This window comes from Lipophrys pholis (assembly GCF_963383615.2).
Source record: "Lipophrys pholis genome assembly, chromosome: 1".
NCBI classification, from domain to species: domain Eukaryota; kingdom Metazoa; phylum Chordata; class Actinopteri; order Blenniiformes; family Blenniidae; genus Lipophrys; species Lipophrys pholis.
Window position 1 is genome coordinate 27,252,490 of NC_137635.1, and position 25,454 is coordinate 27,277,943.

A 25,454-nucleotide genomic window follows, 5' to 3' on the forward strand; every position below is an offset into this window, starting at 1 on the left:
GCGATAACTCCAGAGATAACTCCGCCCCCAACTGATGACGCGTCGGGTCCCAGTCTGGCTCCTCTTTGGCCCAGCAACGAAGAGGGGCCAGCGTAGCAGCAGTTTAGCCCCTCCCTGTTTGGCCGGGGCTTTGGTAGTGGAAAGACAAAGAACTGGTGCTAAGTTTGGCCCTGGCTCCGAACTAGAACCTGGTTCTTTCCAGTGGAAAAGCCCCGTGTGGCGGCTGAGCCACAGCTGGAATCCATCTCTAAAAACACAGCACGCAACTTCATGTCTGAATTTACTAAAAAAAGAAGAAGAAAAAAAAAGTTTATAGATGTCCACGTCTTCGTTTTCTGACTATCCACCTTTTTTGTGTTAACAATTGATAAGATGAGTAAAAGTACAAAAACAAACATGAACTCTGAACACTAAGCCACCTTTAAAATGTAAACAGATCATCAGGAATTGATGCATCTTTCACAGTGATTTTCATTTGCTTGCTGTTGTATTAACAGACTAGAACGCTGAGCCTCAACTGGCGTTGCTCAACTGCGTGCCGCAGGCCACATCCTAGATATCTGGCCCGTACCAACCCTTAACCACACCAAAAAGCCGGATTATGCTTTCAGCACGGACGTGACGCATGGAATCCGCACAAAAGAACGCTTGTGTCATTTGAACTCTGTGTGGCTCTGGCTCCCAAACTGCAGGGGGCAGTGCATCGCAAACACACTTCTACTGTAGTACTATATTGGGGAAGAAGTAGACGACTTCTTCTTTTCCTTGGGGTTGTGTCTAACAGCATTCCTTCTGTCATACCTTTGTCTCCACTGACATCGTGTGAACTGGGGGAATGAGCGTGTCCATAGGCTGCCGGGGGGCTGGCAGCTCGGTGGGTCAGCTTGGAGGAAGAGGGCTGAGGAATGAAGTCCTCACCGAGAGAGTCCCTGTGGAGCTCCACATCAACCACCTGGGACATAGACAGCCCATCATCAGAGGGAAACTCAAGAGAGGAAAAAGTTGGTCAATATTTCTGACTTACAGTTTCTGCCCCGAGTGTCTGGAGTCCAGTATATGTTCTGTCCAACTGCAGGAGAAGAAAAGATGAGGACTCAGATGAATAGCACCAGACTGGACTTATAGATCACCAGGGACTGAATGGTTATTAGTCTCTCTTTAAATTGCTGAATGACACCTACGTGAGCATTGACACATCTAAAGTTTCAGTTATAGTGTTACTGGATCTTGGTGCTGCTTTCGACACAGTTGACCAACATGCTGCTCAACAGACTTAAAAAATGGTTGAAAATTTGGTTGAGAAAGGCGAGAGCATCTCCTGTGCACAGTGCTCTTCAGATCATCCATCGGATTCAGGCGTGGACTCTGGCTGGGCCATTCCAAAAGCTCGATCTTATTCTGATGAAGCCATTCTTTTGTTTGGCTGTGTGCTTTGGGTCATGGTCATGCTGAAGGATGAAGTTCTTCTTCATCTTCAGCTTTCTAACAGAAGCCCAAAGGTTTTGTGCCAACACTGACTGGTATTTGGAACTGTTCATAATTCCCTCCACCCTGACTAAGGCCCCAGGTCCAGCTGAAGAAAAACAGCCCCAAAGCATGATGCTGCCACCATATTTTCTCCACTTGATGATAACTGTCTTCACTGTGCTCCATGTTATATTTAAGTCCTTGGAAATTCTTTTGTACCCTTCACCTGACTGATATCTTTGAACAATAAGATCCCTCTGATGCTTTGGAAGCTCTCTGAGGACCATGGCTTGTGCTGGAAGATGTGGCGACAAACATATCAGGAAATATCCGAATACAGCCACATTCCTAGTCATAAGAGGGTGTGCACGCTTGTGCAACCTCATTATCTCAGCTGTTTATTTTTACTTCACCTCCCTCAAAGTTTTCAGTTTGTTTATCAATTGCATTGTACAAGTTATAGGTCACATTAAAGGTGGGAAAAATGTTTAAATTATTTATCTTGGTTTCATTTTTCAACAGGGGTGTGTAGACTTTTTATGTCCACTGTGTGTGTACACGCACACACACACACACACACACACACACACACACACACACACACACACACACACACACACACACACACACACACACACACACACACACACACACACACAAACAGTATGTCACAAAAGTGCGTACACCCCTCACATGTCTCTAAATATTTGAATATATCTTTTCATTGGACAACACTGAAGAAATTGAACTTTGCTACACTGTAAAATAGTCAACGTACAGCTTGTTTAACAGTGTAAATTTACTGTCTCCTCAAAAGAACTCAATACACAGCCATTAATGTCTAAACTGGTGGCAAGAGAAGTGAAAACACCCATAAGAGAAAATGTATGAATTGGGCCCAAATAGCCATTTCCCCTCCCCGGTGTCATGTGACTCGTTAGTGTTACAAGGTCTAAGGTTTGAATGGGGAGCGGGTGTAAATTTGGTTTTAATTTGGCGTTATCGCTCTCACACACTCTTGTACTCGTCACTGGAAGTTCAACATGGCACCTCATGGCAAAGAACTCTGAGGATCTGAAAAAAAGAATTGTTGCTCCACATAAAGCCGAGGCTAGAAGACGTTTACCAACAGCCTGAAACTGAGCAGCAGCTCGGAGGCCAAGACCAAACAGCGGTTTAACAGGACCGGTTCCACTCAGAACAAGCCTCGCCATGGTCATCCAAAGAAGATGAGTGCACATGCTCAGCATCATATCCAGAGGTTGTCTTTGGAAAATAGATGTATGAGTGCTGCCAGCATTGCTGCAGAGGTTGAAGATGTGGCGGGTCAGACCAGGTGGGGGGTCAGCCTGTCAGCGCTCAGACCATACGCCGGACACTGCATCAAATTGGTCTGCATGACTGTCAAACCAGGTGAGGAGTACAAAGACAAATGTGTCTTGCCAACAGTTAAACATGGTGGAGGGAGTATCATGGTCTGGGGCTGCATGAGCTGCCGGCATTGCGGAACTACAGTTCATTGAGATAACCATGAAAGCCAACTCCAAGACAACCACTGCCTTGCAAAATAAGTTGAGGGTGAAGGTGATGGACTGGCTAAGCATGTCTCCAGACCTAAACCCTATTGAGCCTCAAAAGGAAAGCCTCAAACGGAAGGTGGAGGAGCACAAGGTCTCTAGCAGCTCTGTAATGTTGTCATGGAGGAGTGGAAGAGGATTCCAGTGGTAACCAACCTGCGAAGCTCTGGTGAACTCCAGGCCCAAGAGACTAAAGGCAGTGCTGGAAAATAATGGTGGCCACAGAAAATATTGATACTTGGGCCAAATTTGGACATTTTCATTTAGGGATGTATTCACTTTTTTTGACAGCAGTTCAGACATTAATGGCCGTGTATTGAGCTCTTTTGAGGAGACAGTAAATTTACACTGTTATACAAGCTGTACATTGACTATTTTACAGTGTTGCAAAGTGTCATTTCTTCAGTGTTGTCCAATGAAAAGACATATTTGAGACATGTGAGGGGTGTACGCATCTTTTGTGACATACTATGTGTGTGTGTATATATATATATATATCAACATGTGTAGGTGTGCAACGAAAGTTGAGGCAAAGGTTATGTCTGTGTGTATGTGTGTATGTATGTATGTATGTATGTATGTAACCAACTTTTCGCAAAAACTAAAAACCCAAATTGCATTAATGGTTCAGGGATGATTTGTCATCATCCAAGGACCAACACATTAGATTTTGGGATCGAACAGCTGCTGGGTAGGCAAGATATTTACTCCATTGGAGCTCCACTATGAGCCGTCAATCATGGCAGAAGCTGCCGTTAGCCGTCTGCTAGCACACCGCTAACTCCACTTCCCGCCCCCTTCTCCACTTTCAGCCAATCACATGCCAACCCACTCTAATGCACCGTTAGAGTAACGCAAAAGAATGGGAACCAGCAGAACATCATCATTTGACCATAACATTGCAACAACATGAAGCAGTTCAAATGATAATGACAAACGATGGATGGAGTGGTGTGGTGGATCAAATACCCTTGGAATCCATTGACACATGACCAATTTGGCATTGGCAAAGGTTTTTGTTCTACTGAGTGCCCGTTCTAGTCTTGAACTACCCTTTCTCTGACTGTAATCTAGCAGTTATTACATGTACACAGTTCTAAATGTCTGCTCCAACTCCCAGCTCTTTTTAATCAAGGCTTAAGCTTTTACTGTTTGCCTTTTAACGGCGTGTCGATGTTGACTGGAAAGGAGATTTGCCTTATGGATTATTATTACAGTATTTAATCTTTGAGTATTAAGATGTGTTGGGCCCTAATAAAGCGCTTTTATTTGTGGGAGGCTGTAGCTCGGTTGGTAGAGCAGTCGTCTCCAAATCGGCAAGTTGCCGGTCCGATTCCTATGTCAACATGTTGAAGTGTCGTTGAGCAAGTGGATGGACTGAACGCCTTGCATGGTAGCCTTGTATGGTAGCCGCCTCACTCTCGGGTAGCGCCGGAGTCCATGTAGAGCAGGCAACTATGTCCATATTTTGTACACAAAAAGTTGAAGGAAAGCTGAAAAGAACCCACCAGTGGACTTTTCTCAGCTTTTTCCTGAAAGTGAACCTCCGTCCAATGATGGAACAGTGAGAGGAGCTGGCGATCAGAGCAGTTCTGGCTTAAGGACAAAGAGCTGTGCATGTATAGAGTTACGGGTGCTGAGCATGAAACCGAGTCCTGTGTCAAACTTCCTGACTGCTGTGAAGCGAGGGAGTTAACCCTGAAGCCCCGGAGCAGAAGTTAGTCTCATAAACACAGTCTGGAGAGTGGAACAGGGGAGTCCAACTTCTGTAATTGAACCATAGAAACTGTCCACACAGAATCAAACTACCAACCTGATATGAAATGGGCCCTGCAGAGTCTTAGTGGAGGACTCAGTGGTCTCCCAGTCCTTCCTCCTCACAGCTGCAATCCATCTCTCTCTTCTCTCAGCATCAGCATGATAAAATGAGAGGTCTGGACAGGTTCCTTGCTTACAGCTACACACAAGATGTCCATCTTCTCTGATATCTGGTCAAATTGTGCCTAAAGTGTGACTGTTTAGCGTGTTGGTTACAGTTAGGGGACGTCCAAAATGGAGGACTCAGTAGTACCTCTGATGTCGAGTGCAAAACCTCAATAGGAGGTGCCATTCTATGAGACGTCTCTGTATATTATGTCCATGGGCCGGACACATCTGGTACCTACACTGCTACACTAAACTGGCATTAGAAGACAAATACTGTGTGTGCATTCGGTCACTCAACCCGAGTGAGTGCACCCTGCCTGCCGGCAGCACAGCACGAGCCGAATATTCAGGTATTCGTCATTATTTGGGCCCGATTATCCGAGAGTACAGAAATTGCTATTTGAACCAGTCCTACTAGAAGCTTTTTTTTTTTTACACTAACGTTACTTAGAAGTACTGAATTAGATCTGGATTAATGATAGAGCTAAAGCTAATGCTAATGCTAATCCTAAGAGTCCAAAGAGCAACTCCACAGCATCACCAGCTCGTGAAAACATCCTCAGTAATTGGCAAAGGTGGAAATTAACGAATTACCTTTACTTGCATTACTGTAATTGAGTATTTTTTTTTGCGTACTTGTACATTTTAAGTCGTTTTGAAACTCAGCACTTTTACTTTAGTATATTTTTATTAAAGAGGTGTACTACGCTACAATTTCTTTTTTCCAATTTTTTTTTTAATTTTCTTTTTTTCTTAACAATAACAATCACAAACAGTGCTAAACAAAAATACAGTGGGGCATCTCTAGTATGCATGTTTTTCTTTCTCGATGAGTTAGATTAGTCCATTTAGGTGTTGGTGTCACATTCCTTGTAGGTGTTCTATTTCTTCCAGTTTCTCTCAAATGTGTGTCCCTTGAGTTTAAGTAATGAGTCATCGTTTCCATTGTGTAAATGTCCTTGATAATTTCGAACCATTGCTGCATGCTGGGTGTTTCCAGTTAGTGCCAGTTCCTGGCTATGGCCTTTTTACTGGCAATAAGTAAAATTTTCACCAGATATTGGTCTTCTTTCCGCACGGATTCGTCAGGTTTTCCCAGATACATGGCCACACAGTTGTTCGGTATGTCGTAGGTCAATATATTATTAATAGTTGTATTTACAATATTCCAAAACGGTTTTATTTCAGAACAGCACCAAAAACATGCGAATGATGTTCATCTTGATCGCCACATAGTCTCCAGCATGGCTGTTGGGTATTTAATTGTCTGCTCTTAATTTGGGGCGTTATGAAGAATCAAGTCAGATTCTTAGAACCAAATTCCCTCCATATCTGTGAGCTGGTGGTAGAACATTGTGTCAGGCACATTTTACACCAATCATCATCTTAAATGTCGATCTTTAACTCTGATTCCCATTTGTTTTTAAGGTAAAGTGTTTAGCTTTCTCTATTCTCCTCAAAGGCTTTATAAAAAGCTGTGATGACCAGGGTTTACCCTGATTATACGCATCCACTATAATTTGGATTATGTGGTGGCTGAGTCGCCTTCTATATCTTATAATACGGCTATTGTTCCTCCTATTCCTCCCTTCAATATCAGTCAGCTTGTCTTGCAGTTTTGTCTGTTGTCTCAAGGATTTGCACAGAGCATCCTTCACCTCCATGTTCCACGTCTCCGTGTCTGCGATGCACTCGTCTGCTTCAGCTCGTTGGGCTGCATGTGCGTGTAAAGTTTTAGTGTGAGCAGAGAGTTGTTGGTTTATTTCTTGCCTCAGCTCGTTGATTTTCGTTGAAAATCAACTTGGTCCTTTGTCTCCTTTCTGATCGCATCCAACCACGAGCGCATCATGTCTGTTAGCCTGTTAGCATTAGCAAGCTGCTCACGGCCCTGGTCATTCATATCCATTGCCTTTGAATTAGGTCCTTCTTTGCTGTTTTGTTTCTTCTTACTTCCTGTTTTGACTCCCTTGCTCATTGAATCCAAGTGAACGGCACTCTTTTGCTCTCCACCTTCTTGTTCGCCGACCCGGAAGTCTCCTCTGCGCTACAGTTTCAGTTGTATCCATTACCAAGTATAAATTTAATCAATACATTAATAGATTATGAGAATTGCGCTTCGGATACACTGCAACTTTTTAAAGTAGAACCTTTGACAAGCGGACACCCTGTACTGAGCAGACAAATCACTGTGCTCAAACACGTATTTAACAGTTAACACACATTAATGAGCTGACAACCTGCCAAATGCAGACAAGAGACAGATTTTCATTGCAAATTTCAAACAGCTTGTGACCATCAACCTTATAGATTTACAGTTTCACTGCTTTCGTAATTTTATTGGTAAAGTTGTTCCTTTCATTAAGAACATTTACTGTGAGATTTGTATCCCAATGTCTTTCTCGTGCTCATCAGGAGATTCCATTTTCCTGATGTCAAAAAAGTAACGAAGAAACTTTTACTCTGAGTACAATTTATATGAGTCACTCTTTACTTTTACTTGAGTAGAATGTTTTAGTATTCGTTCTACCTCTGGTAACTGGTAATAATCTGGAACTAGCGAGTTACTTACAGAAGCCGGTTACTTTTTAACATGCTGTCAAATCATTTGGTAGAAGAATTTTTCAACTTGCAATTTCACTAAAACTTACTTACTAAAACGTAAAATAATCAAGTAGATTTGAAAGAGATGAGGACCTTAACTAGTCGGCCCCACGTTAAGTTATGGTTCGCTTAGATTTTACTAGTCTGGGTCAAAGGGTTATCCCCGACACTGATTAAAGTCATCATTCAAGTGCAATACATTGAATATCAGTTTTCATCATAATACTGTGAAGTGTATATTCTTTCAACAGTGTAGCAGCATATCGAGTTTAGTATTTAATAGTTCAATATTGAAAATGGAGCAGAGACCACTGAGGTGCATGATGGGAAGGCAGGATGTGGGCTGACCTTCAGCTGGTGGATGATGTCGATGCGTTTGTTGCGAGGATCTTTGAAGTGGATCTGGATCCTCACAGGAAACTCACCCCAGCCACGACGTGTCAAATGAAACGGAGGCTCACTGAGAACACACACACACACGCACAGAACTGTTCTATGCATCTTCATCAGGATCAGATATGCAGAAATCTGTAGCACAAGTATCACAACCCTCATTTTATAATGGTATTATAGGATCTATTTATGAGGCCAGCAGAGCACACTTTACTGTCTATAAGAACACATGTAACATCAAACCAGGATGAAATAAACATGTAGCTGTCCATCATACAGCAGCTAAGGAAGCCTTCAAAGCTTTGATTCAGGTAGGCCGTCCCAGGCAGGGGCCTGTCCTGGAGCACAAGAAGCCTGCCAATGCTAGGTTCAAATATGCTGTACGTTTTGTGTGCATAAATGAGAAGGTAATGAGAGCAGACTCAATGGCTGAAAAACTCCTCAGTAACAAGGTCACAGATTTCTGGAAGCAAGTGAGAGCGTTATATAAGAGAACAGCAGCTGCATGAACAGTAGAGGGAGTTCCTGGTTCAGATCATACAGCAGAATTAAGGAGAAAACACTATCAGGAACTATTCAACAGTGTTAAAGAGGAACCCTAAGTAATGGGGGGAAATTCTTGTCGCGATGTGGTGGGATTCACAGCGAAGGAGGTCTATCAAGCAATAGTACAGCTTTCTGATAACAAAGTGGTTCAGATGGGATCACTGCAGAGCACCTGAAGTTAGCTAGCCCAAGGGTTGCTCTGTGCTTCACTGGGTTTCTGCCTCATGGTCTGCTACCAGACTCTGTGTTGTCCGCCCTGTTAGTTCCTGTCATTAAGGACAAAGCTGGAAAGATTGGGAGCCTAGATACTACAGGCTTAATGCACTAGCCAGTGTGGTATCAAAAGGCGCGGTTCCACCACACTCTCTGTGCCGGGGCGGGGCGAAGCGGGGCGGGGCGGGGCGGGGCGAGGTGGGGTGGGGTGGGGCAGGCGGGGCGAGGTGGGGTGGGGCGGGGCGAGGTGGGGCGGGGAGGGGCGAGGCGGGCGGGGCGGGGCGAGGCGAGGCGAGGCGGGGTGTGGCGGGGCGGGGGGAGGCGGGGTGGGGCGAGGCGAGGTGGGGCGAGGCGCGGTGGGGCGAGGCGGGGTGGGGCGAGGCGGGGCAGGTTTTTATGCGGTCCAACTGAAAAGTTGTGGATGGTACGGAAAGAACCCACGACCACCGGGTACAATTTTCCACTACCCCTTCATTGAGGTACCTAGCACTGAGGAACGGGTCTGTGAGGAGGAGCGCCAACGCAGCCGTCTGCTGATTGGTCGTGATGATCGTCACTCTCGACTTGCCCGCAATATCTAACTATTTCATCGGCCGTAAACCCTCCGGTGTTGTTTACATACAGCGCTTTGCTCACTGGTTGATTTGTTAGCTGGGTTTATGTGCCGCTTCCGTGTTCCCCCCCTACATTTTACCGTACTTTCTGTGGTGGGACGGCGCGATAGAGTTGGGCCTGGGTGCGCTTTGCCGTACCGTAACCTCCCACTCCAGTACGTACTGCACGGTGGAACAGCAGCTTTTGATCAAATCACTAAATATATTGGTACCAATTATAATCAGTTTGGATTCAAATCCAAACATGGCACTGATCTCTGTCTTTATGCATTGAAAGAGACTGTTGAAATTTACATGAGAAAAAATTCATCTGTTGTTATAGGATGTATTGATGCCTCTAAGGCCTTTGACCTTGTAAACCATGAAAAGTTGTTTAGGAAATTAAGTAAAAAGGGGGTGCTGGATTATATTGTAAGAACTTTGGCTCACTGGTATACTAATCAGAACATGCAAGTGGGGTAATACATTCTCTTCACCTTTTGGGGTGAGCAATGGTGTACGACAGGCGGGGCTTTCCCCTGCTCTCTTTAACCTGTACATGGATGAGTAATCTCAACAATTGAATAGATGTAAAACTGGATGTGTGCTGGGTAACAAGATAATTAATCATCTCATGTATGCCGATGATCTGGTCATTCTCTCTCCCAGCAGGTTTCAGCAGCTTTTAAATATCTGTTCTCAGTATGGGTTAAACTTTGATGTTAAATATAATGCCAAAAAGAGCACAGTTCTGATATGTAGAACTAAGCAGGATAAGGATCTCGACTTCCCTCATTTTTACCTGTCAGAAGAGGAACTCACTGTCAGTAGCAAAACAAAATATCATGTCATCACTGATGAAATGTGTGATGATGATCTGTATAGATAATGACGTATGCTGTATGTTCAAGCCATCATACTAGCAAGGAAATTTTCGATGTGGTCTGAAAATGTGAAATTTACTCTCTTTAGAGCTTATTGTATTCCCATGTATACCACCCCCTTTGTGGATTAATCATAGAAAATCAAGCCTACGACAGCTCAATGTTGCTATGAGGATCCTGATGAGACAAGAGAGGAGAGATGAGACAAGAGAGGAGTGAGGAGACAAGAGAGGAGTGAAGAGACAAGAGAGGAGAGAGGAGACAAGAGAGGAGAGAGGAGACAAGAGAGGAGAGATGAGAGATAAGACAAGAGAGGAGAGAGGAGACAAGAGAGGAGTGAAGAGACAAGAGAGGAGAGAGGAGACAAGAGAGGAGAGAGGAGACGAGAGAGGAGAGAGGAGACAAGAGAGGAGACAAGAGAGGAGAGAGGAGACGAGAGAGGAGAAATGAGACAAGAGAGGAGAGATGAGACAAGAGAGGAGAGAGGAGACAAGAGAGGAATGAGGAGACAAGAGAGGAGTGAAGAGACAAGAGAGGAGAGAGGAGACAAGAGAGGAGTGAAGAGACAAGAGAGGAGAGAGGAGACAAGAGAGGAGAGAGGAGACGAGAGAGGAGAGAGGAGACGAGAGAGGAGAGATGAGACAAGAGAGGAGAGATGAGACAAGAGAGGAGAGAGGAGACAAGAGAGGAGACAAGAGAGGAGTGAGGAGACAAGAGAGGAGAGAGGAGACAAGAGAGGAGAGAGGAGACAAGAGAGGAGAGAGGAGACGAGAGAGGAGAGATGAGACAAGAGAGGAGAGATGAGACAAGAGAGGAGAGATGAGACAAGAGAGGAGAGATGAGACAAGAGAGGAGTGAGGAGACAAGAGAGGAGAGAGGAGACAAGAGAGGAGTGAGGAGACAAGAGAGGAGAGAGGAGACAAGAGAGGAGTGAGAAGACAAGAGAGGAGAGAGGAGACAAGAGAGGAGAGAGAAGACAAGAGAGGAGAGAGTAGACAAGAGAGGAGAGAGGAGACAAGAGAGGAGAGAGGAGACGAGAGAGGAGAGAGGAGACGAGAGAGGAGAGAGGAGACGAGAGAGGAGAGATGAGACAAGAGAGGAGAGATGAGACAAGAGAGGAGAGAGGAGACAAGAGAGGAGAGAGGAGACAAGAGAGGAGTGAGGAGACAAGAGAGGAGAGATGAGACAAGAGAGAAGTGAGGAGACAAGAGAGGAGAGAGGAGACAAGAGAGGAGTGAGAAGACAAGAGAGGAGAGAGGAGACAAGAGAGGAGTGAGGAGACAAGAGAGGAGAGAGGAGACAAGAGAGGAGAGAGGAGACAAGAGAGGAGAGAGGAGACAAGAGAGGAGTGAGAAGACAAGAGAGGAGAGAGGAGACAAGAGAGGAGTGAGGAGACAAGAGAGGAGAGAGGAGACAAGAGAGGAGAGAGGAGACAAGAGAGGAGAGAGGAGACAAGCTGTTCCAGAAGAAAGAAAGAAGACATGTCAACCTTCCTTGTGTTCCTGTGTGTGTTGATTGTTAGAAAAATGCCATAATTATGCTTCACTTTTTTGAAACGGAGCAATGGCTTTCAGCTTTTCAGAATCTGATGTATAAATTTATATGCAGGCTAGAAGACTCTCAGAACACCATTATAATGCTGTTGACTAATCCCAGTCATAGTACTGTACAATCCCAGTCATAGTACTGTACAATCCCAGTCATCCTAGTGGAGGCATTGGTATGGGTGTCTTTTATAAATAGGGAGATATTTTAATTGTCTGTGATTGTTCTATTTATGATATTTTTATACAGTTTTATGTATTTGTGAATTTTTTTATGGACTCCTATGTCAGCGATGATGATGATGATGATGATGATGATGATGAAGAATGAGTGAAGACTCTTCTATTCACTAAGCTAAAGGGCTCTCATGAGCCTATGTGTGAATCTGGAGGGTTTAAGCCCACAGTAGCACATTCTGATTAGACTGAGCATTTATTTTCTCTCCTCGTCTCCATTTAAACTGGTGCTGAGTCAGCAGAGTGTCTGGCTTCACTGTGCACAAGGGGGCAGTGTCCATTCAGATATCTCCACAGCAGCCCGTTTACTGCCGAGTTGTGTGTATGTGTAACATAGTGGTGTTTAATGTTGATCTGAAGGTTTCCCTCAATGGCATGCCAGTTATGGAGACCGCAGCCTCTTTTATAAGTTTTATTAACAAAACAGTATCCGTACTCTCTGTGCTACATGACCAGAGGCAGGACAAACAACTCACGTGCCATAACAAGATAAGATCAGCAGTAAGTTACTCTCAGCTCAATACTCACCACATGAAACATGTGCTCGCTGTTACAACTCAAAGAAAAGCCCTGCCTGAGAAGTGCTTACAAACAGATAATCACAATTGGTACAGACCTGACTTCCACCAGGTCGTTGGGTTTGTAGCTGGGATGTAGGAAGAACCAGACTTTTTTCACAAAGTGGTCGATACTGGGCTCTCGCCTGGAGCCTCGAACGTACACCATCCACTTGTGTGTGGACTGATCGTTCTCCTCCCGCTTATCAGGTGGGATGTACCTGAGAGTGACACACACACCACAAACAGTCGCAGGTAGTTAGCATCAGGCATGTATAGTGTACGGTGGTTAAAGACAAAGAAAAGCAAACTGAAAACCAAACAAGGACATGTGGAAGAAATCAGAGGAGCAGGAGGAAAAAGGCTGATAATGTTTTCCTCAAACCTCTACATGTCAGAAGAGGATGACTGAAGGGCGAGGAGGGGGTGGCGCTGCAGGGGTTACACTGGATGGAAATACCAACACATCTTTATAAGAATGACAAGCTCTGTATTGGGCTTTCCACAACAGCCGCTCTCAGTCTGTAGTTGCACCTGACTGCACCGTTTTGCTCACTCTGCACAAGATGAATGACAAACTTATTCAGCCTCGAGAGCTACGGCACAAGATGCATGGAAATATCCTACTGTCTCCAAGAAGTTTTATGCTCCAACACTGAACGAAGGATTCTCAAGAACCGGTTTAATTTCCCACTTGGAGTCTGGCCAAGAGGGGAATGGGGTCAAAAGATCTGGAGCTTTGTGAATGCTTTTCAAGCTTGGTCATGTAAAGAAAGTGAAATATGGATCCTCACTCAAATGCACAAGAAGAAACAGATGGTTAAAGATTACCAATTACTCCTTTACTTCTCATAACTAATACCTGTGTACTGCTTAATAAGGAGAAAACTGCAGTTTTGTTCCACATGACGACACAGTGAGTGAACAACGTACCAGCAGGTTACATGTTTGTTACAAGTACAGTCACCAGTGTAACAGACATGCTGGAAAACGAAATTCCTGCCAGATATTTAAAGCTGAAATTTTCTTTGCTTCGCTGATTCATAATAAAAAAGTCACACATTTGAACTCATTCTCGAACATTTTAACCCTTTTCTGTAATCCTAAAATAAAATAAAATCACATGAAAAACCACGACGCGTTTGACCTTTCGGAGTAAAGCCACACATGCAAACTAAACACAGAAATGCAATAAAGCAGACATATAAGATCCTTGTGAGTTGATAGTGCTAACCACTGTGCAGCCTCTATTTAATATCACAACATATGACAGTATGTCCTATAGATGTTTCATTTGGTAACCGGTGCAAACTTAAAAAAAACATAAGAGCTGCAAGCATGTTTTCTTGTGACAATGTGAAAAGAGGAAAACATGAGTGAAACATCTGATCTGCTGCTGGGTTGGATTCTCACATACTTGGAGACATTTCCCACTACGATGGTCTTCTTGGCGTAAAGTCTGGAGGCTTCGTCTCCTGTGGTGTGGTACGTCACCCTCGGCTCCGCCGCCGCAGACGAAGGCACGCCAAACGTGTCCTGAGACAAACATGACAAATATGTTGCTGATACACATTCCTGTAAAATCTCATCTTTAAAGTGTGACGATGATTCTGTGGAAATCTGTTAGGATTGACGAGGATTCTGTGGAAATCTTTCATCTCATCTGATTAACAAGTCCAAATTCCAGCACACTGCCAACCACAGTAAGGAAAACATTTTCAAACATTATTACAAGTTCACACTTGAGAACTACCAAACATTCAATCGTTTATCAGGACTTTAACCCTTAAAATGCCAGTTGGCTGCATTATATTTTATATATATATCTCAAATAGATGTGAGCAGGAGGTCAACTCATTACAAAACTTTAATCAACTGACATTAGTATGATTAATTTTTTAAACAGTGTTTCATCACTAGTGATATAAATACTCACAAGTTATTATCACATGTTCAGCAAATGAAGCATTAGTTGAAGGTTTTTTTTGTCTTTTATTAAAATAAAACAACATACAAACAATATCTTCAATAAAATAAGGAGTAAGAACTGTGATGGTGATAACGTCATGGTAATTGGATTAGATTGAATAAGTATTTTTTATGTAGCATCACGTTTCGAAAGCCATATGTCCCTTTGACTTCCATTGAAAAAACGTTTCCTGCTTCCTGGAACATTCACGTTTCATTGTTAGGAAACAAGAGATTTCACATTCCATTACAGACTGAAGCATTCATCACATTAGAGCTCTGCGTCTACCAGGTGGCCCCCGGAAATTTAAAAAAATGGATTTGAAATAATTCCTTCAACAATTCTTCCTCATGGTCTTTAACAGCCAAAGTCATCAGCAAAGAAAAATAACATTTAAAAAGGAGGATGGTCGGGATGGCAGAACATTTTCTATATTCTTTCCACGTTGTGAATTTACATCAGAATGTTTTATAAAGTGATAATCTGCGCATGCGGTACTCACTTTTCCGTTGTTTCTGCCTGGCCTGCGCTCTTCTCTCCACGCTCTGTCCCCATTCCTCTCGGCTCCGTCTCCTTGTGAGAGGGTCTCGGACTCGGAGTGGACCACCGAGGGAGTCTCGGAACCCTGCTGGAGCGGGGAGGAGGAGCGGGAGGGCGATTCCAGGAAGCGGCGGATGGCGGGGTGGTTGAGCACGGCGGGGTCGCTCCTGGAGGCGAGCTGGGACACAGAGGAGACGTGAGCATTTCTGCTGGATCACAGGACTGAATGCAGTCAGCACATCAACTCGCAGGACACACACACACACAGGAGACACACTGGAGACACACTGGACACACACAGGGCTGGAGTTACCTCTGGTAACTTGGTAATCCCAGCACTGGCATAGTAGTTTGCCACGATGCATGCTCGCAGCTTGTCCATCATCCTCCTAGCTTCGTTCAGCCGCTTAAAGACAAATAAAATACAACAAATGAAAAGGAAATTTCTTCCCAACTCTCACAGACCGTGTCATTTATATCTCACACTACAAACACACATCCAAAAAAAACCTTCCAGAAGTACTTTCTGTGTGGAGTTTACATGTTTCTCCAGTGTGCGCGTGGGTTTCCTCCGGGTTCTCCGGTTTCCTCCCACAGTTCAAAAACATGCATGTGAGGTGAATTGGTGATGCCCCTAGGTGTGAATGTGATTGTATGATTGTTTGTCAGTATGCGTTTGTCCTGAGACAGACCTGTCCAGGGTCTAACCTGCCCGCGTCCCCTTCAGTTATTAAACTCACTTAGTTCAAAGTGTCATTGTGAGCATTTTGGGTTGCTGTGATTCATTGTTTTTAGAAATATTAATCAGCTTCATGTCGAACAATTTTTCAGTGTAGCGGTGTCAGCAGTTGTTACTTATAATTTAAATCAAAGTAATGAAAATATAACCATTAACGTTTGTCCCTTTGCAAAGAAATGCAGTTTCTCTTCTCAAGTATATCTATGATGACAGTTCATTCTGACATCCTAGCCCAGTGATTTATGGCCCAGTACTGGTCCGTGAGTGGTTGAGGACCTCCTTAATAAACTGGTTATTATTTGGGTTTTCAAATATTGGTTCTGGACTATTTAGCAATTGCAAATGCATCACATTGTTTAAAAGATACTAGGTGGGATTTTTCACTTATTTTCAGACATTTTAAGCTTCAGATATGAATAAGAACAGATGAGGAGTATATTGTGCGACAATCAGAAATGTAACCCCGAATGTGAATCTAGCCAGAAGGTTTAAATTAATCTACAGTTTCACGTCTTCCTGATTATGTGATTTGAATTGAAAGTTATTGAAACTTAAACGGGAGCTTTAGGGTTTCTGTGAAGACACGGTATACCTGACTGATCACATCTATCTCATGCTCCTTGTTCTTCATCTCCAGAGAAAACTGCTCCCTGATGATGCTCTCCATCTTCTGCACTGTGGCTTCTCGAGCTGACAGGAAAAGAAAAAGAGAAATAAACAAATGTTGAAGCCCAGATTGCAGCTGGATGAAGACAAGATGCAGTTCACAGGCTGGACTCACCGTTATGCTCAACAGCCTTGTTTCTCTTACTGCTCTGGACCTGAGAGACCTCCTCATAATCTGGATCATTGTCCTGGATTTTCCTTTTAATTCCTGACATGTCTGAGTATGAAGGAGAAAATGTGGATGAGAGAGGAGACATGTGGACATTAGCAGCTGGTTGGCTAGCAAACTTTCACACAGCTAATGCTGACTGCTACATGAAACCAGGGCAGTTATTTAAAACAAATATCCACCAAACCTTCCCTGTAGGCAATTTTACAATCAAATAATGACCGTGGGACAGTCGTGCTGCTTCTGGAAACATCATATTAATGCTACGGCCCCGTTAGCAACGTTAGCTCGTGTAGCTAAAGCTGCCGATCGAGTCTGTATTAAAATGCAAACTTACTGGAACACCAAGTGTTGTGTCGCTACGGGGATTTTTCTGGAAGAAATGTGTTTTAATTCAAAGCCAGCATGTCCTTTGCGTTTTTGTCCTGCATTCACTCGTTCAGTAAATCAGGAGCTGGAGCTGGAAGCTAACACAACTGTAAACAGTTAGCACGGCGCTGCAGCAGCGCGGCCGTGAGGGGGCGCTGTTCCTGCAGCTCACACCACAACAAGGCTGGAATCACTAAAGCCAACGCACACAAGCACACAAGCACACACACACACACACACACACACACGTCCAAATGTTGCTGTGTGTTCACTGAATGAGCTCTTAAACTTCTTATTATTGTCTGATTTTACGTTCCTTGATTCAATTAATATGGGTGTGTGAAATTTTTTTAATAAAATAAGAAATATATGCAATGATTTGCAAAGGTCATTAAAATAGTTTTTAAATTCTTAATAAGGTGACTAACCACTGACAGGAATACATATTTATCATTAGATGTTTAATTGAAACAGTGGTTTTATGTTGTTTAGCAATGCAGGGACAACTACAAAGATTCTACTCATTAGCCCCTAGAAATAAAAGGACAGGTCCGTGAACATGGTCACGTCAGCAAATTCAAACACAGTCGAAGCAGTACTTTCTGAGCTTTAGTATTCTCTTGTGATCGGAAAAGTGTCAATTTGATTGAATTTTCCGTGTTTTGCAGATTGGAAAAATTGTTAAAACTTTCAAATTAGGAAGTTAAAATTGTGATCTTTCCTTTTTCAGTTTTTTTTTTTTTTTTACCTCCATCATAAGATCCATCTTAGGCAGCTTAACTCCTACAATTCAAAACAGCTTTGCAGGGTTTGATCAGCCGATAGCCTTCCTTGAGGAACAGAAGGGTGGGGTCAAGTGAAGGGTCAAAATGAGGTACACCTGTGAGGAAAAGACATCTAACAAGCAACAGAGAGGAGACAAGAGAGGAGAGAGGAGACAAGAGAGGAGAGAGGAGACGAGAGAGGAGAGAGGAGAGATGAGACAAGAGAGGAGAGATGAGAGATGAGACAAGAGAGGAGAGATGAGACAAGAGAGGAGAGATGAGACAAGAGAGGAGAGACGAGAGATGAGACAAGAGAGGAGACAAGAGAGCAGAGAGGAGACGAGAGAGGAGAGAGGAGAGATGAGACAAGAGAGGAGAGATGAGACAAGAGAGGAGAGATGAGACAAGAGATGAGAGATGAGACAAGAGAGGAGAGATGAGACAAGAGATGAGAGATGAGACAAGAGAGGAGTGAGGAGACAAGAGAGGAGTGAAGAGACAAGAGAGGAGAGAGGAGACAAGAGAGGAGAGAGGAGACGAAAGAGGAGAGAGGAGACAAGAGAGGAGAGAGGAGACAAGAGAGGAGAGAGGAGACGAGAGAGGAGAGATGAGACAAGAGAGGAGAGATGAGACAAGAGAGGAGAGAGGAGACAAGAGAGGAATGAGGAGACAAGAGAGGAGTGAAGAGACAAGAGAGGAGAGAGGAGACAAGAGAGGAGTGAAGAGACAAGAGAGGAGAGAGGAGACAAGAGAGGAGAGAGGAGACAAGAGAGGAGTGAGGAGACAAGAGAGGAGAGAGTAGACAAGAGAGGAGAGAGGAGACAAGAGAGGAGAGAGGAGACAAGAGAGGAGAGAGGAGACAAGCTGTTCCAGAAGAAAGAAAGAAGACATGTCAACCTTCCTTGTGTTCCTGTGTGTGTTGAGTGTTAGAAAAATGCCATAATTATGCTTCACTTTTTTGAAACGGAGCAATGGCTTTCAGCTTTTCAGAATCTGATGTATAAATTTATATGCAGGCTAGAAGACTCTCAGAACACCATTATAATGCTGTTGACTAATCCCAGTCATAGTACTGTACAATCCCAATCATAGTACTGTACAATCCCAGTCATCCTAGTGGAGGCATTGGTATGGGTGTCTTTTATAAATAGGGAGATATTTTAATTGTCTGTGATTGTTCTATTTATGATATTTTTATACAGTTTTATGTATTTGTGAATTTGTTTATGGACTCCTATGTCAGCAATAAAGATGATGATGATGATGATGATGATGATGATGATGATGATGATGATGATGATGATGATGATGATGATGATGATGATGATGATGATGATGAAGAATGAGTGAAGACTCTTCTATTCACTAAGCTAAAGGGCTCTCATGAGCTTATGTGTGAATCTGGAGGGTTTAAGCCCACAGTAGCACATTCTGATTAGACTGAGCATTTATTTTCTCTCCTCGTCTCCATTTAAACTGGTGCTGAGTCAGCAGAGTGTCTGGCTTCACTGTGCACAAGGGGGCAGTGTCCATTCAGATATCTCCACAGCAGCCCGTTTACTGCTGATGAATGACAAACTCATTCAGCCTCGAGAGCTACGGCACAAGATGCATGGAAATATCCTACTGTCTCCAAGAAGTTTTATGTTCCAACACTGAACGAAGGATTCTCAAGAACCGGTTTAATTTCCCACTTGGAGTCTGGCCCAGAGCGGAATGGGGTCAAAAGATCTGGAGCTTTGTGAATGCTTTTCAAGCTTGGTCATGTAAAGAAAGTGAAATATGGATCCTCACTCAAATGCACAAGAAGAAACAGATGGTTAAAGATTACCAATTACTCCTTTACTTCTCATAACTAATACCTGTGTACTGCTTAATAAGGAGAAAACTGCAGTTTTGTTCCACATGACGACACAGTGAGTGAACAACGTACCAGCAGGTTACATGTTTGTTACAAGTACAGTCACCAATGTAACAGACATGTTGGAAAACGAAATTCCTGCCAGATATTTAAAGCTGAAATTGTCTTGGAAAAAGTGATAGAAGTTCTTATCATAGCACCATTCTAGACAATTTTGCAGCTTTAAAACCAAAACAAAGGTAGTCTTATATTCATATGAGGGTTAAACTCCACTGCAGGAACACCCACCTCTTTGTTTCGCTGATCCATAATAAACTCACACATTTGAACTCATTCTCGAACATTTTAACCCTTTTCTGTAATCCTAAAATAAAATTAAATCACATGAAAAACAAAGATGTGTTTGACCTTTCGGTGCACAAATAAGCAGACGAAGGCACGCCAAACGTGTCCTGAGACAAACATGACAGAGATGTTGCTGATACACATTCCTGTAAAATCTCATCTTTAAAGTGTGACGATGATTCTGTGGAAATCTGTTAGGATTGACGAGGATTCTGTGGAAATCTTTCATCTCATCTGATTAACAAGTCCAAATTCCAGCACACTGCCAACCACAGTAAGGAAAATGTCACTTTGAAATGAAATATTTCTACTTTTCTGAACTGTAAATAAGCTTGTCTGCCAAGACAGACACTTCATTCATACGTGGATAAAAGCTCAGTGTCACATACTGATAACATGACAATTCTCATTTTGCCCTATATTATGCACATAAATGAGTCCATAGACATTGTTTCTTTAAATCTTATGAACAGTAAAAGTGGAGGGAGGAAATAAGCCTGTTTTGATTAAGCTCAACTTTACTCTCATCCTCATTGTGAGGAAAAAAACATACACGCACACACACTTTAAATAATCATACTTCAACTTTTTTTCATACATTAGTACAAGTTCACACTTGAGAACTACAAAACTTTCAATCGTTTTCAGGACTTTAACCCTTAAAATGCTAGTTGGCTGCATTATGTATATATATATATATAGATAGATAGATAGATAGATAGATAGATAGATAGATAGATAGATAGATAGATAGATAGATAGATAGACAGACAGACAGACAGACAGACAGACAGACAGACAGACAGACAGACAGACAGACAGACAGACAGACAGACAGACAGACAGACAGACAGACAGACAGACAGATAGATAGATAGATAGATAGATAGATAGATAGATAGATAGATAGATAGATAGATAGATAGATAGATAGATAGATAGATAGATAGATAGATAGATAGATAGTGATATAGTAAACAAGATATTGTCACATGTTCAGCAAATGAAGCATTAGTTGAAGGGTTTTTTTGTCTTATATTTAAAAACAAAACATACAGAGAGGAGAGAGGAGACAAGAGAGGAGAGATGAGACAAGAGAGGGGCGAGAAGACAAGAGAGGAGAGATGAGACAAGAGATGAGACAAGAGAGGAGACAAGAGAGGAGTGAGAACACAAGAGAGGAGAGAGGAGACAAGAGAGGGGTGAGAAGACAAGAGAGGAGTGATGAGACAAGAGAGGGGTGAGAAGACAAGAGAGGAGAGAGGAGACAAGAGAGGAGACAAGAGAGGAGTGAGAACACAAGAGAGGAGAGAGGAGACAAGAGAGGGGTGAGAAGACAAGAGAGGAGTGATGAGACAAGAGAGGGGTGAGAAGACAAGAGAGGAGAGATGAGACAAGAGAGGAAACAAGAGAGGAGACAAGAGAGGAGTGAGAACACAAGAGAGGAGAGAGGAGACAAGAGAGGAGAGATGAGACAAGAGAGGGGACAAGAGAGGAGACAAGAGAGGAGTGAGAACACAAGAGAGGAGAGAGGAGACAAGAGAGGAGAGATGAGACAAGAGAGGGGTGAGAAGACAAGAGAGGAGTGAGGAGACAAGAGAGGAGACAAGAGAGGAGAGATGAGACAAGAGAGGGGTGAGAAGACAAGAGAGGAGTGAGAAGACAAGAGAGGAGTGAGGAGACAAGAGAGGAGTGAGAACACAAGAGAGGAGACAGAGAGGAGTGAGAACACAAGAGAGGCGTGAGGAGACAAGAGAGGAGACAAGAGAGGAGAGATGAGACAAGAGAGGGGTGAGAAGACAAGGGAGGAGTAAGGAGACAAGAGAGGAGACAAGAGAGGAGTGAGAACACAAGAGAGGCGTGAGGAGACAAGAGAGGAGTGAGGAGACAAGAGAGGAGAGATGAGACAAGAGAGGGGACAAGAGAGGAGACAAGAGAGGAGTGAGAACACAAGAGAGGAGAGAGGAGACAAGAGAGGAGAGATGAGACAAGAGAGGGGTGAGAAGACAAGAGAGGAGTGAGGAGACAAGAGAGGAGTGAGGACACAAGAGAGGAGAGATGAGACAAGAGAGGGGTGAAAAGACAAGAGAGGAGAGAGGAGACAAGAGAGGAGAGATGAGACAAGAGAGGAGAGATGAGACAAGAGAGGGGACAAGAGAGGAGACAAGAGAGGAGACAAGAGAGGGGTGAGAAGACAAGAGAGGAGTGAGGAGACAAGAGAGGAGTGAGGAGACAAGAGAGGAGTGAGGAGACAAGAGAGGAGAGATGAGACAAGACAGGGGTGAGAAGACAAGAGAGGAGTGAGGAGACAAGAGAGGAGAGAGGAGACAAGAGAGGAGAGATGAGACAAGAGAGGGGTGAGAAGACAAGAGAGGAGTGAGAAGACAAGAGAGGAGTGAGGAGACAAGAGAGGAGTGAGAACACAAGAGAGGAGACAGAGAGGAGTGAGAACACAAGAGAGGCGTGAGGAGACAAGAGAGGAGAGAGGAGACAAGAGAGGAGAGATGAGACAAGAGAGGGGTGAGAAGACAAGGGAGGAGTAAGGAGACAAGAGAGGAGACAAGAGAGGAGTGAGAACACAAGAGAGGCGTGAGGAGACAAGAGAGGAGTGAGGAGACAAGAAAGGAGTGAAGAGACAAGAGAGGAGTGAGGAGACAAGAGAGGAGTGAGGAGACAAGAAAGGAGTGAAGAGACAAGAGAGGAGTGAGGAGACAAGAGAGGAGTGAGGAGACAAGAGAGGAGACAAGAGAGGAGTGAGAAGACAAGAGAGGAGTGAGGAGACAAGAGAGGAGTGAGAACACAAGAGAGGAGTGAGAACACAAGAGAGGCGTGAGGAGACAAGAGAGGAGTGAGGAGACAAGAGAGGGGTGAGGAGACAAGAGAGGAGAGAGGAGACAAGAGAGGAGTGAGGAGACAAGAGAGGGGTGAGGAGACAAGAGAGGAGAGAGGAGACAAGAGAGGAGTGAGGAGACAAGAGAGGAGACAAGAGAGGAGACAAGAGAGGAGTGAGAACACAAGAGAGGTGTGAGGAGACAAGAGAGGAGACAAGAGAGGAGTGAGAACACAAGAGAGGCGTGAGGAGACAAGAGAGGAGTGAGGAGACAAGAGAGGAGACAAGAGAGGAGTGAGAACACAAGAGAGGCGTGAGGAGACAAGAGAGGAGTGAGGAGACAAGAGAGGAGTGAGAATTATTTTGGTTCACTTTTTTGAAACCGAACAATGGCTTTCAGCCGGTTGTTTGGGAGTCTACTCTGGCTTAGGGCCAAAGAGAACCTGTTTACTGTAAAGCAGGATTTGTTTATAATAATGGGTGGTTGTACATTTTTGTAGCTATCATGAGAAATGCACTACACACAAATCAAAGTCCTGGGTTGACCACAGCTTTAATACCTTTGATTTCATGACGCTCTTCTTTAGTGAAATTGTATTGAAAGTGGCCATGAACTCTTTTAACCAAGTAATGTTTGTGACTTGCTTCATTCACAACCTCTTCCTGGTATGAACTTTAATTGTCACTGTCTCTATGTCTGAGCGCAGCCCTGATTAGTCCTAATTAAATACATTTGAATTGGAAAGGTTTTGCGTATTAATTTTTGAATGGTAAATGGAAATCAATGCACTGGCATCTCGACACACTGTGTCGTGCAAAAGAAAATTGCAAAAGGTTATTTATTTTTCAGATGATTGTTTGACTTCAAAAATGGTTGGACTGACTTATTTCATGTGACGTTCAATCTTAAAGAGAGGAAAAGCTTGAAAATTAGGTAAAGGAACATGTGGTAAGTTTTGCCATTTCATGACAAACATATCGGGGTATTGTTTATGTTCATCTAAAATTGCATGCTGCAATGATATTTTCAAGGCCCAACACATTCTGGTTGAAAGTTTGATAAGTTAGTGCCAGTGGGGTTAGGGTTAAATTTCGTGGGTGGGGCTTTTTATTATTATTCAATTTCAGCCAATGTTAACTTCATTTACGTAAGTACATTTATAAACCATGTCAACAATCCTGCCTTTTTTAGACTGAGAGAGGCCTCAGTGATAAAACATCATGGTTCTTTTGAACAGTTAGTGAATAGAGAGCACTTATTAAGACTCTTTTATTAACATAATTGTAAACAAATACAAGCAGAAGCTTCATTTGCCCCTTTTAGAAAACAAATGTGTTTTGCGGCTGGTTTACTTGAAATGACGGTTAGTCTGAGTTTAGAGAAAAAACAAAAGGTGTATCAGGTAACAACACATCAATTCATCTTCCAAAGCATTTTAGATTGCTTTGAAAGAAACCTAAAAAAAATAAGTGCAAAACAAATGGCTTTTTTTAAGCTTTTAGATTTTCAGTCATTAATAAATATGATCTTATCTAAACATTTATCAACATAAACAAACCTGGAGACATTTACAAAATTCTGAACACCTTTCTGTTTGTGTGCATTTAAAGATAACTATGATGGAGAAAGTTGAACCTGCAGCTTTTCAGCCAAATTTCTTCTTTCAAACCGGTGAATTAGAAGAGATGTGACAGAGTTAATAATCGACGAGTATGTCCGAATTGTCCCTGGTTCGTGCTTCTCTGAGCTTGTACTGGATTAAGTTCTCCCTGCACTGTGAAAATAAGAACTCTTGAATTTTCCCGTCTTCTGAAGAAGCTCAAAGTCCTTTTCTGATCTTTGACATGGTGACAAATGGTTTGGTTCTGCTATTGAAGCTCACAAAATCACAAGAATGGGACACAAATAAAAGAACATGTTCTTAACAGCTTATACACAAATTTAAAAACTAAATAAACCAAAAACAGGAAGTGAGTTAGCCTGCCTGATTTGCACTTTATAAAAGCAGCTTCCTGTTTGACTTTGGAGTCATTAATCTGTACTGATTTGCAAACAAAACTGAGCGTGAAGTACACAGACTCGAACTGGACATAGGATTTCACTGAAACAATTCCTTTTTATATTTGGAGCTAATTTCACATTAACTATGTCTGTTGACCGGTTCTCTTTCAAACCCACAGACAGATTGATTCTACCTGACATTACGGATCAGGGGCCTCGTTTATAAAGATTGCTTACGCATAAAGCGGGTCCTGAAAAATGCGTACAATTTTGCTCCATTCAATGATAAATGTTGCTTGAAATCACAGACAAAAAATAACAAATAAAACGACAGCATTGTTCTCTCTCGTCAAAAAGGTCATGTTTTATGGAACTTTTCCTCACAAGTGTTACATCGTCTTTTTCAGCAGGTTCTTGTCGCGCTTCTGATCGGCTCGCTTTTTTGATCAGAGTCACGGTTTAGCCACAGTCGCCACTTGTTCGAGGTGTTCTATCACAGCTGTTTTTGAGGAGACATTTTGGTTTTCCATGAATTAGAATGAGATGAGGTAGACAGCGGGATTTGGCGATTGGAACTTTGACGGCTAATAAAAACTAAACCCCTTGACTAGTCAAAAAGTTGAACTGAAATATTGAGCAGGAGAATCTCCTCTGTCATTTAA

At 43.1% G+C, this 25,454-nt stretch overlaps 1 protein-coding gene across 1 annotated transcript in view; it reads right to left on the reverse strand.

Moving 5' to 3' along the window:
- Nucleotides 1–17,136, reverse strand: part of yeats2 (YEATS domain containing 2) — a 45,594-nt gene extending 28,458 nt beyond the window's left edge. Inside the window, exons 1-10 of the mRNA XM_080474744.1 lie at nucleotides 16,959–17,136; nucleotides 16,568–16,669; nucleotides 16,379–16,476; nucleotides 15,361–15,453; nucleotides 15,010–15,225; nucleotides 13,956–14,074; nucleotides 12,598–12,759; nucleotides 7,920–8,031; nucleotides 1,025–1,069; nucleotides 802–952 (exon numbers count right to left, since the gene is read on the reverse strand). Coding sequence (XP_080330870.1) covers nucleotides 802–952; nucleotides 1,025–1,069; nucleotides 7,920–8,031; nucleotides 12,598–12,759; nucleotides 13,956–14,074; nucleotides 15,010–15,225; nucleotides 15,361–15,453; nucleotides 16,379–16,476; nucleotides 16,568–16,667 — 1,096 coding nt within the window. The 5' untranslated portion in view covers nucleotides 16,668–16,669; nucleotides 16,959–17,136. The remainder of the gene's footprint in view (nucleotides 1–801; nucleotides 953–1,024; nucleotides 1,070–7,919; nucleotides 8,032–12,597; nucleotides 12,760–13,955; nucleotides 14,075–15,009; nucleotides 15,226–15,360; nucleotides 15,454–16,378; nucleotides 16,477–16,567; nucleotides 16,670–16,958) is intronic.
- Nucleotides 17,137–25,454: the final 8,318 nt, after the last annotated feature.